The 13172-nt window shown below is 37.5% G+C and overlaps 1 protein-coding gene and 1 pseudogene across 2 annotated transcripts in view; one reads left to right on the top strand and one right to left on the bottom strand.

Annotated features, from left to right (window-relative positions):
* TTK (TTK protein kinase) overlaps nt 1-3368 on the bottom strand; it is a 39636-nt gene extending 36268 nt beyond the window's left edge. The window contains exons 1-2 of one of the 2 annotated variants that reach the window (XM_025384124.1): nt 2803-3368; nt 1535-1687 (exon numbers count right to left, since the gene is read on the bottom strand). In XM_025384124.1, coding sequence (XP_025239909.1) covers nt 1535-1673 — 139 coding nt within the window. In that variant the 5' untranslated portion in view covers nt 1674-1687; nt 2803-3368. The remainder of the gene's footprint in view (nt 1-1534; nt 1688-2802) is intronic. The other variant, XM_025384123.1, reaches the window with a different exon arrangement.
* Nucleotides 2834-13172, top strand: part of LOC112622612 — a 44023-nt pseudogene continuing 33684 nt past the window's right edge.

Below are 13172 nucleotides of genomic sequence, written 5' to 3'. Positions count from 1 at the left end.
TTTTAAGAAAATTTTATGCTGTTGCAGGATAACTACAATTTTAGCATCCTACCTATCCATAGAAAACTAAATCTCTCCCACCACCACCTGTACTAATTAACTTAGAAAATTCTCCCTTCAATGATTTATTCATTAAACTTACTGCTCCGGTCCTAATATAATCTTCTTTACAACCTTACTCATTCAACATTATCTCTGTATACCTCATACTTACTTGTAAAACAACCAAACCAGCTTTACAATAAAAAAATAAACCAATGATATAATCATTTTCTTCTCTCCAAGTAACCTGTATTTCTCCTAGAGGCCCTGATAATTTCTTGGTCCAACAAACTCATAGTTACCATGGTGTAGACCTTTGGAATTTATAGGACCTCTAGTGACGGTCAGGTTTCTCTCTGTGGAACCCCAACCAACAGAAACAGCAAGAATAATCTTCAGACAAAATTTTCACAGTGTAATGTACTTTTTAGTTTCTTCAGTGTTAGTTTTTTAAAAAGATAACTTGAATGTCAGTCTTCTGTTCAGGATATTTTGGTTATTACTAAGCATTATTAAATTCAGACTTCCAGAGAAGCTATCATTCCTTCTATAAATTTCAGTCACTTTCAACAAAGCCTACACCTTTACTTTTACAAATAAAATTTGTTTCTACTTTCTACTAAAATATAGTGCATGCATAACTTTGCTTTGTCGTTTTAAATTTAATTTGGCCTGACTTTTTCTATTTTTACCTCCTATTGCTTTCCTAAGAAATTAGTCTGTGAAATGTCTAAAACACACATTTTCATCTGTGGCTTTGCAGATACATTCCTCGTGCCTGAGGACCCTATTCTTCCTCTAATCAACAAATAAAACATTTGTGTTTTATCATGCTAGTATTCCTATGATGCCCAGCATGCATTACAGTGTAGCATAGTGAATATATAAATTCTCACCTAGAAAGAAACTATGGTTTCAAGCACCTTTGAATCTTCCTCAATACTTAAAATACTCAATTGCCTTGATGTACAACCTTTGTTAGTGTGACATAATTAAGTACAATTATACTCTATTAAGATTTTGCTTAACACCAAAACTATCATTTTCTAGGTTTTTTCAAAGTGAACACAGTCAGCCATCATGATTAGATCACAGGTTCTTCCACTTATTTTCAATTTCTCATCTATTTAATGGTTAGTATACATGTAACAAAATTATCCAAAGGTCACCATTCAAATGACCAACCATTTGAAATACAGTAAAGAATCAAGCTTCTGAGCTAATACTTTTAGAAGAGCTAGAGTATTAAACTCTGGGCACCTTCACCCATTAATCATTGTTCAATAAATGTTTAAGTACCCACCTACCATGTGCCAGACACCAAAGTTCTGTGGATATAACAGATAAAAACCCTGCCCTCATGTAGCCTACATTCTAGTGGAGGTGAAAGACAATAAACACATGAGTAAATTTTAAAGTGATTAGTACTACTTCTTTACCTTAGAGGACACCCAACAAACAGTTAATAACTTAAAAGAAAAGAAAAACTCACCTGTAGTATCAGCAGAAATTTTATTCAAGCTTAGTTCATCAGTAAGGTCTTCATTTTTAAACTTATTTTTAATGTCTCTCACTTTGTTCATTATGGAATCAATTGTCAATTCTCTGCCACTTAAATCCTCGGACTCCATTTCTAAGAAAAAAACTGAACTAGTCATAATTCCTATTTAGCATCAAAGAAAAAAAATGTGCTAGCTTTTTAGAACCCAGACGACTAAAGCATTCGTTTTGTGAACACATCTAAACGCAGCTATTACTAGGCTAGTATTAATGGAGCTAAGTGCACAACAACAAGGTACACATCTCTGTAATTTATTCAGCAAGGTTTCATAGGCCAAGTACACTTTTCCCCCCAATATAACATCAATGACGTCATACTCTAGAAATCACTCTAGAAATCTGCAAATTTAGTGTCACTTAAAAAAATATAATGGAGTGTTTGCTTGGATTCTGGAAGCTACATACACATAAAGATTGCTTGGATTCTGGTAGTGACATAGGCAAAGAATTTGGCAACGAGAATAACAATTCTTTTATTCGCCTGCTTTACGTGAGTAAATCTTCACCGTGCAAGTGCTTTCAAAGCAAAATATGAACATGATGGGGCTTTACTGATAATTAAGAAATCCACAGGTTTATTCTTGTGCATATCTAGCAGAATCATGATTTACTACCTTAATCCAACACTAAGAAACTACTGTACTGGTACTGAGCACTTGCTTATCTGCATGGTGGTGGTGTTTGTTCAATAAAGTGTCTGCAGTCTTACTGTTAATCGTATCTTTGTGCCTCTCAAACACCAACTCAGTGTGACTGATAACAATGCTGCCCCGTCTTCGGATTTAACAATGAAGAAGTCATAAAGTTGCAGCAAGGTATCACTCCACCTTTTAAGAGAGGTTTGAAAGGTAACTGTCAGATCACGGGCACCCCTTTCTTTCCCAGTTCCAACCCGCAAAACAAGAGAGATCGTCCTTGGAAAACGATCTTGTGCGCAGGTACCCCACCACCCCTTCTTTCCAGCGTGGGCCACACCCACTTCTTACTTCCTCAACAAAACCTCCAGCATCACCCCACCGGCCAGACGCGCTGAGGCACCGAGCCTCCCCTCCCCCTCCAGCTTGTTTAGCCGCGTCGAATATCCGGCTGCAAGCTGCCCCCACCTCGCCCCACCCCTCACCGACCGGCGTTGACAATGAGCCCCTACACCGGCTGCGGCAGTTCCTCAGTACGCCGGTGCGCCGGTGGGAGAGAACTTACCCACTGGAAGCGGCGCTGAGGAAATGAAAAGATGGAACCTAAACTCCTTTCCGCAAACACGTTTGAATTTCCCCGTCGCTATCTCCACGGTCTCCAGTTGGTCAATGCTAGCCACGTAGAAGCGTCTGTCGTGATTGGTTCGTGTGCGACGGGGCCGCCCCTCCCCCTGCGTCAGGCGAGGCCCGCCCCGGAAGAGCCCGCGGCCGCGTCCGCACCGGTGAGGTGCTTGGGTTGGTAGGGTGCTGGCACTTTGCAGGCGTTCCCCGGGCGCCAGTGGGCGGGCTTTCTTGCTCTTTTCAGTTTAACCAGGCCGAATTTCTGCCTGGGAGGTAGCCACTCCCGGGCAAACCTACCTGGTGAGAGGAATATAGGGGCGGGGACGGCTGCTCCCAGCATCCGGACCTAAAAGATGCACCTTGGGCCGGCTCTTTACTGACCTCACCGCCACCCTTCTCCTTCGTTCCACGCGGTACTCACAGCCTGGCTTAGAGAGGATGTGGCAAGAAAGGATCTTTAACTGGGCTACGTTCAGCCCTGCCGCCAGCTCAAGAATTTCAGTGCTTTTTATCCTTGAGCTTCCGCTTATGCCCTTCCATTATCCTTAAATGACTCCTTGCTTTATCTTCAAGCCAGGACCCTCCCCCTTGTCAAAATTCTGCGCAGAACTCAAGCGCCCATCATGATTGCACTGCCTGAACTCGCCTTATCAGCCCCCCTCCCTCCGAGCCTGCCCCACTTAAGGGCTCAGGTGTCCTGAGGGGTAAAAACATCTCCCTAGTAATCTTCGCGGGTGCGAGGCTCTGCTGCTAAGTGGCTTTGTGGTCCAGGGCAACAGTTACTCCTCGTCTGCAAAACTAAAAGGGATGTGTCTGTTGTGCCAGCATTATGACATATGTTCGGTGCTAGGACGGGTTGGTTTTGTGTATGTATAGGAAACTAACTGCAGCTGTCACTTGTTAACTCTAAAGCTGTCCTTAGAACCCTCACATTCCCAGCTCTGGATAGTCACCCAGTCAGCATGAGAGCCCTTGTCAATCACTTAATGCATCTTTCTGTGTCAGCTAGCTGGTATTTCTGCTTCAGCAGAGCAGAAATGACTTGCTATACCATGGTTGGCTAATCACTTACCTTTGCACCATTGCATCTAATGCTGCTTTTGCCTGGAAAGAGTTTATTATTCCTTCAATTCTCGTTGATCTGTTTGCGGCCTGATCTCAAAGCTTGCATTTTCCTGAAAATACTGTTGCTGGGCGACCTCACCCTAACACTTCTTTCTGTACTCTCGTGTGGTAGTCTCCTTCAGTCTTCTATCTTTAAATACCATCTATATGTTGATGGCTCCCAAATGTTTATCACCAGCTGAGCTCTCCTCAACTCCATACTCAGATATCCACTGCCTACTTATTATCTTCACTTACATGTCTCATACGCATCTTGAACTCAAAATGTCCAAAACCAAGCCCCTGATATTCCTACCCAAATATGTTTTTTACAAAATCTAAAAAGACAAATTCATTGTCCTAAATTTTTTAGCCCCAAAACCTTTGTGTCATCCAGATCCCTCATCTAATTCATAAGCAGATTGAGTCAGGGCTAGCACAAGAGATTCCTGGACTCCTACCAGTTCTCCCCACCTCCACTGCCACCACTTTAGTCCAAGGCACCTTCATCACTTACCTGATGTTACGTGCAGTAGCCTCCTGGCTGGTCTCCCTGCTTCTGCCCTTGCCTCACCTCAATTTATTCTCTGACATAGCAAAGTCATCTTAAATCAGATTATGTCACTACTTTGCTCAAAACCCTTCAGTGCTCCCTTTCTAGCTCGGAATAAAACCAAAAGTCCTTATGATGGTCAGTGACTATTGAGCACTTGAATATGTCTAGTGCAACTGGGAACTGAATTTTTAAATTAATTAACCTTAATTGATTAAATTTAGATTTAAATTTGAAAACTGATATCTAATGGGATTATTTTAAAACTTTTTAAAGTAATTTTTTTTTATTTTTTCTAAACTTGCATTAGTCATGAATTTATTGGAAGACTTTTAAGTATACTTGGAACAACCTAAGTATATGAACCTACTTTTTCAACTGTAAATTTTGTGAGATGCAAATGCAGATGAAGTATTTCCAATGAAAGTGTCTGAGTAAGAAATGTGATGTACTGTTAAGTATAAAATACACTCTGGATTTTGAAGACTGAATAAGAAAAAGTAATAAACATTGATAATTTTAAAAATATAAACTACAGGTTAAAATGATATTTTTGCTATATTGAGTTAAATAAAATATATTATTAAAATTAATATACCCCATCACAGACCAGAGGAGACTAAGAAGACATGACAACTAAATGCACTGTGATATCGTAAACTGGATCCTGAAACAGGAGGATGACATTAATGGAAAAATTAGTAAAATTCAAATTAAGTCTGAGGTTTAGTTAATGATAATGTACCAATGTTGGTTCCTTGGTTTTGAAAAATGCATCACAGTAATGCAAGATCTTAACAACAGAAAAACTGAGTGAACAGTCTGCAGCAATTCTCCGTACTATTTAATACATTTGGAATTTTTTGTAAATTAAGAATTATTCAAAAATAAAAAGCTTATGAAAATGCAATTTCACCTGTTTTACACTTTACTATGGCTAGTAGGAAATTGAAAATTACATATATGGCTTACATTGTATTTCCATTGGACAGTGGTGATCTGTAAAATCCTACAGTTTTACCTATTTGACCTATTTATTTATCTTGTTTATTTTCTGACTTTCCAAACTTTACCCCCACTAGAATGTAAACTCCATAGTACAGGAATTTTTGTCTATTTTGTTCATTACAGCATCCTCAGTGCTTAGAACGGTGCCTGGTACATTTGTAGGCACTTAGTAAATGTTAGCTAAATACTAACATTTACAACCATTAGAGTATTTAAGAATCCTATTTTATTTAACACATTTGTATACTTCTTGCATCACAATTTCTCATTTGGCTTAAAATCAGCTGCATCTGACAGTGAATAAACTTTTTCATTTTCAGAGTCAAGCCTTTCACAAAGCAATAAAATTAGCCATAAGATTATGACTTATTTTAAGATGGTAAGTTTCACATTTTTGTCACATAAATGAAAGTTTGAACTATTTAACTTTGTCATTAGCATCATGTCACTTTTTTTGCTAATCTTTGACTTTTCAGTCAGCACAGCTGCCTTTTTTATTCCATTATTTATTTACTTATTTATTTTAATCCCCTCCAAGGAGTTTTTTATTCAATTATTGAGGTCATTGTTACACAAGCTCAGTAAGGCCCAGACTTTGATTTTTAAAAACTAATTATTATACATGGATTTCTTTTGTGCGTATGCAAAAGTTAAATTTCTGATCAACAATAAACCCAGTTCTTACAGCATGCAATCAGTTGTGTGCTGCTTTATGGTGGTTTATTCTGGATAAAACATTACTAGTGTATGCTGATTTTAGTGCATTTAGGAGTGAGCCCATAAGAATGTTGAGAATTGTATGAATACTGTCAGGAAAGCTAACTATCACAGAATGGACCAAGCCATACACGAAATAAAATAATGCCAAGGACAGGTAACAACATACCTCATAGATAACAAAGAAAAACAGCAATGACAGTTTAGATTATGTTCTACAAAGGAAAATAGCAGTGACAAGTTAGGACCACTACTTGGACATCAGGTATTATTTAATCATGCAGGCAACAAACTATGCTAACAAATAACAGAAGAAAAGTAGGATTCTCAGTTCCTATTTTTCTTTTTTCTCCAATATGAAGAATAGTAGTCAGACCGACAATCTTAAAAATAAATAAATAAATATAGGACAGGTTATATAAGAAAGACATTTAAATTCCATTTAAATTCTCTGACACAAACGTGTGTGTGTGTGTGTGTGTGTGTGTGTGTGAGAGAGAGAGAGAGAGAGAGATAGGGTCTGGCTCTGTCACCCAGGCTGGAGTGCAGTGGTATAATCTTGGTTCTCTGTAACTTCTACCTCCTGAACTCAAGCCATACTTCCACCTGAGACTCCCAAGTAACTGGTACTACAGGTGCATGCCACTATGCCTGACTAATCGTTGCATTTTTTGTAGAGACAGGGTTTTGCCATGTTGCCCAGGCTGTTCTCAAACTCCTTAGCTCAAGCAATGCACCCATCTCAGCCTCCCAAGTGCAGGGAGGCATTGTGATGGTCTGTGACTACCATCACACTTGGCCATAATTTTTTTAAAAATTTATCCGGGTTGGGTGCGATGGCTCACGCCTGTAATCCCAACACTTGGGGAGGCTGAGGAGGAGATCACCTGAGGTCAGGAGTTCGAGAACAGCCCGACCAACATGGAGAAACCCCGTCTCTACTAAAAATACAAAATCAGCCGGGCGTGCTGGTGCACGCCTGTAATCCCAGTTATACAGAAGGCTGAAGCAAGAGAATACCTTGAACCTGGGAAGCAGAGGTTGTGGTGAGCCGAGATCTCGCCATTGCGCTCCAGACTAGGCAACAAGAACGAAACTCTGTCTCAAAAAAAGAAAAAAAAATTATCCATCCATTTTCAGTCTCTGCTATATAGAAAGAGCCTCACATAGTTGGTTAATATACCAAAATATCCTGAAGAAAATAAGCAGGATATTGAAAAAAATGTGCAAATATAATCCCAGAAACATTGCTGGCAATCTCTGAAAAGTCATAGTAAGTAGAAGCAATGATAGAAAGCCAGAAATGGATGGACAAGTCTTACCTTTTTGGAAAAGGTAGAATTTGGAAGCTATTAATCTGTATAATCTCCGTGTAGATTTTAGACCCATTCTGGGATCAATTACAGAACTGTTTGGAAGCAAAGATCTCTAGAAACCAACATGAATGCATTAAGAGCAGGCCATATAGAATACACTAAGTTCTGATTTTGATTGTTTCTATCTTTCGAAAAGGGAAGGCCATAAATACAGAATATCTTAACTTTGGCAAATAAAATGATAAAGGCTCTCTTACTGTTTTTGTGGAAGAAAGGAGCAAGTAATTCCCATACAGTTAATGTGAAGTAGTTCTGCAATTCTGGATCATTTTTCTCAAAGATCACTTGTTAATGGTTTGAGGAGAACTTCAGGTTGATCCCTAGTAGAAGTCCTCAGAACTCTGCAGTTTTATTCTAAACTACATATCTTATCTGTGTGACAAACATATAAAAATAATGCTTAACTTTTCATATTAATTAAAACAAAAAAATACAAAATTAGAAGATACTTTAAATGGACAAAATTGATAATATGCAATTTATAGAGATAAATGTACATCTGTACATTTAGATTTCTAAAAATAATAAAATTCTCAAATACACAGTTAGAGCCTAGCCAAGATGAAGAAACATGGTCCAGATTTATTCTCTGGAAACAACAGTAACAACAAAAACTATACAAAATAAATGAAATAATGGTTTTCAAGCATCAGACATCAGGCAATACAGTACAGTGATCCTTAAGAATAGTGAAACAAACAAATGAGTCATAATGTTGCCTCCAGATTACTTACTGGTGAGAGTTTCCAAGTTTCAGTGTACAAAGGGAGAACCCAGGAATTGCCTGGTATTCTAAAGTTAAGAAGATGGAGGTCATAGTCTGGAATGGCCAAGGCAGGTGAAGTTCACGGAACAGAGTACCAGAGAAAAAGAGCAGAACACAGAGAGAATTCTGGAAATCTGCAGAGAATGTCTGTGAGTCTCCAGCTCTGTACTGGTAAGTGCAAGTGTATGTGGAAACTATCCCAAGACCAGGGGAAAATAACAACCATGGGAAAGAATAAAAGGGAGTAATATCAAGAGCTCATAAATGGCAAGAAATAGTTTTTGTTCACAAAGCAACAAGTAGAAGACTCATGATATTGCCTTAGAACTGGGGCAAAATTAGCCCTACAGCACGCAGTGGCTCAGTCTATAAAAGCTTACGAGCAAACCTTAAAAGGATCAGACAAAGCTCTAGAATATTTATAGAAATACAAGAAAATCCAACTGGGTCACATTTATAATGTCTGGCATCTAATTAAAAAATTACTAGACATTAAGCAGGAAAATGTAAATCTAAATGAGGAAGTGGGGGTGGAAATCAGTCAATTAAAATAGATGCAGATGTGGTACAGATTATCCACTTAATAGACAAACAGTAATTATAACTGTATTCCATATGTTCCAGAAATTAGAGAAAAGTGTAAACACATTAAAAAGAAATATGGAATATATGAGAAGATCAAAAACAAATGTATAGAGATGAAAAATGCAATATCTGAAATAAAAATTATATTGGATAGGATTAATAAATTATAGTCTGGAATACAAAATATCCTAAACTTGAAAACATATCAATAATAAACTATGCAAAATAAGGCACAGAGAAGCAAAGAAACAAAAATACAAAGAACTTCAGTGAGTTGCCGAAAAAATGTGGCATAATGTACATGTGATTGGAGTTTTCAAAAGAAAGGGAGAATTGAAGAATATATTTGAAGAAAAAATGGCCAAAATTTGTTTAAATATGTTGAAAACCATAAACAAACCAATTGAAGAAGTTCAACAGATTCTAAACACAGTACACTTCATGCAAACAACACCTGTGCACATTATTACATTGGACAAAACTAATGATAAAGAGAAAATATTAAAAGCAACCAGAGGAAAAATACATATTACATATAGATGAACGATCATAAGAATAACAGTAGACTTCTTGCCAGAAACAATGTAAGCTGGGCAACAATGGAGTGACATCTTTAACCCTTTTCCCATTTAGGAGTAAAAACTACAGTGGCCTGCCAGCACTCATTTAATTTTACATAAACATGCTTTTCGAGGCTAAAGCCAATCTGACTTTCAATGTGAAAATAACATGCAAAAACTGCTCTTGGAGTTATTTCTAAACGTAACTAACATCAGAATTGTCTGAATCATCAGTATTGTCAATTTTGAAAAAATTGGATTCATCAAATGAATCATCAGCCAACAACTGTTTGAGAATGATGTTAACATCACATGTAGAAATGCTGTGTTGGCCAGGCACAGTGGCTCATGCCTGTAATCCCAGCACTTTGGGAGGCCAAGGCAGATGGATCACAAGGTCAGGAGATTGAGGCCATCCTGGCTAACACGATGAAACCCCGTCTCTACTAAAAATAAAAATTTAGCCCGGCGTAGTGGCAGGAGCCTGTAGTCCCAGCTACTCGGGAGGCTGAGGCAGGAGAATGGCATGAACCTGGGAGGCGGAGCTTGCAGTGAGCTGAGATTGTGCCACTGCACTCCAGACTGGGAGAGAGAGCAAGACTCGCCTCAAAAACAAAAACAAAAAAGACAAAAAGAAATACTGTTTTCTAGGATTTGACATTTTCAGCAATTGAGAATTACTATGTTTTGTAAATGGAAATACAAAACACCACTACTAAAAACAGAATATTGTAAATATTTTATTTATTTATTTATTTTTTTGACACAGGGTCTTGCTCTGTTGCCCAAGCTGGAGTGCAGTGGTGTGATCTTGGCTCACTGTAACCTCTGCCTCCCAGGTTCAAACAATTATCCTGCCTCAGCCTTAGGAGTAGTTGGGATTACAGGTGTGCACCACCACGCCTGGCTAATTTTGTATTTTTAGGCTGTTCTCGAACTCCTGACCTCAAGTGATCTGCCTGCCTCAGCCTCCCAAAGGATTGGGATTACAGGTGTGAGCCACCTCACCTGCCCCAGAATGTTGTAAATACAATGATGTCTTTTATTTCCAAAGTCAGTGTACTAGAACGATGCAAAAATAGTAAAAGTAAGATATTTTGTGGCAAAGTTATCTCACGGTAAACACAACAGTTGCAGGCATGTATTATTGGGGCAAACAGGAAAAGGGTTAAAATACAGAAAGAGAAAGAAAAAAATTCTATAAACCTAGAATTGTTATTTCCAGCAAAAATACTGTTCATTATGAAGGGAAAATAAAGATTTTTTTGAGACATACAAAAGCCAAAATAATCCATCAGAATGGCACTATAAAAATTATTAAAGGAAGCCTTCAGGCAGAAAAATTCTGAATCTACATAAAAGAATAAAGAATACTGGAAATTGTAAATATGTGGATATGTAAAAAGATATTTTTCTTATTTTTGAAATCTCTTTAAGAGACAACTAAAGCAGGCCGAGTGTAGTGGCTCATGCCTGTAATCCCAGCACTTTGTGAGGCCAAGGCAGCCTGAGATCGCGCCACTGTGCTTCAGCCTAGGCAACAGAGTGAGACCCCATCTAAAAAAAAAAAAAAAAAAAAAGAGAGAGAGAGAGAGATAACGAAACGAAAGCAAAAGATAGTAACAATATACTGTCAGGTTTATAAGATATAGAGAAGTAAAACATGACAACACTCACACCAGTGATGGGAGGAGGAAAATGAAAGAGTATTATTTAAGATTTCTTTCTACTATGCATAAATTGGTATATTACGTGTGATAAGTGAAAGGTGAACTCTATAAACCTCCATTGTGTATCATGGTAACCACTAGCCACATGTAGCTCTTGAGCCCTTGAAATGTAATTGGTCCAAAATGAATGTCCTGTAAGTATAGAATACACATCATATTTCAAAGACATAGTGTAAAAAGTATAAAATTTACCATTAATATTTATATACTGTTATAAATTATTATTATTATTAATTGAAATTATAATTATTGGGTATATTATTTTAAATTAAAATAGTCTTAAAATTAATTTCACCTGCTTCTTTTAGCTTTTAAAAGCATAGCTATTAGAAAACATGTAAATTGCATATGTGGCTCACATTATATATCTATTGGACAGTATTACTAGAAACCCTAAAATAGCCACTAAAATCAAACAAAGACAAGTAAAAACCAACAAAACAAACAAAAAACATAGCTACTGAGTGAACAAAAGACAGAAAACAAAAAATATTCATTTAATACTAATGAAGCAGAGAAAGAGGAAAAGAGTAAAAAAGAACAGATAGGAAAATGGAAAAAAGATAGCAAAACAGTATATTTAAATCCACCTATATCAATAATCACATTAATGTACATGATCAAATCTCCCTGAAAATGGTAGAGATTTTCGGATGTATAAAAAAGCAAACCAACTATCCACTGCCTTCACTAAACCCTTTTTAAATATGAAGGCACAAATAGGATAGAAATAAAATAAGGAAAAAGATACACCATGCTGTCATTACTAAACACCAAAACACTAAAATCAGAAACACCTATCATGGCACAGGTCTCTGAAAACAGACTTAAGAGTGTTTGGTTATCTAGGTGAATGGCCTTTGATTTCTGATCTTGGGTATATTTTGAAAGTATCCTCAGACATGGATCTAGAGCAGAAATTCATCAGAAGTGAGTATGTCTGCTGGAAGTCTAGCTAAAATGCTTTAAAGTTTAATCCTAGATTTTATATCACAATTCTTTAGAGAGCTGTGAAAATAAACACTATTTCTCTATGATTAACCATCAGAAAGAAATAGATTTTGACACATTTCATGGAACGAGCTATCAAGACAGGTCCCCAGATAGTTCAGAGTAGCTAATAAACAAAACATCTCTGCCAGAAACTACAGAGTGAAGAAATGAGATCTCATTGAAATAAATTCCCTAATCATTAGAATAAGTCCTCTAACTGCACAGCACTATCACCATGTTCTACATTCTTCATGCCCCCAGGTCACAGATCTGGATAAGAGCACCAAAACTAAAACAAGAAAGATAAACAGAAAATAAAAATGTAAAATAAAATGCTCTCCCATAATGTACTCTCTTAAGAGATAAGTTGATATCCCTTATTGTTAGCCCAGTTTTGCATTGCTATACTGAGGCTGGGTAATTTATAAAGAAAAGAGGTTTAATTGATTCACGGTTCTACAAGCTGTATGAAAAGCATGGTGTCGACATCTGTTCAGCTTCTAGTGAAGGCCTCAGGAAGCTTACAATCATGGTGGAAAATAATGAGAAGCCAGAATGGCACATGGAAGGAGCAGAAGCAAGACAGAGAACGGACAGGTCCCAGACTCTTTTCCACAACTAGATCTCATGTGAACTGAGTAGGAACTCACTTATCACCAAGGGTATGGCACTAAGCCATTTATGGCCTTCACTCCAGTTTCCAAAAACTTCCTCATTTCCATCTGAGACCTCCTCAGGCTGGCTTTCACTATCCCTATCTCTATCAGCATTTTGGTCACGATCATTTAACCAAATTCTAAGAATTCAAAATTTTCCCTCATCTTTGTGTCATCTTCTGAGCCCTACAAACTCTTCCAACCTCTCTGCTTATTGTCCAGTCCCAAAGCCACTTCCACATTTTCAGGTATCTTTATAGCAACAC

This window comes from Theropithecus gelada, chromosome 4, assembly GCF_003255815.1.
Source record: "Theropithecus gelada isolate Dixy chromosome 4, Tgel_1.0, whole genome shotgun sequence".
NCBI lineage: Eukaryota > Metazoa > Chordata > Mammalia > Primates > Cercopithecidae > Theropithecus > Theropithecus gelada.
The sequence above is the reverse complement of the archived record's forward strand: the minus strand, read 5'-3'. Positions and strand labels throughout refer to the sequence as shown.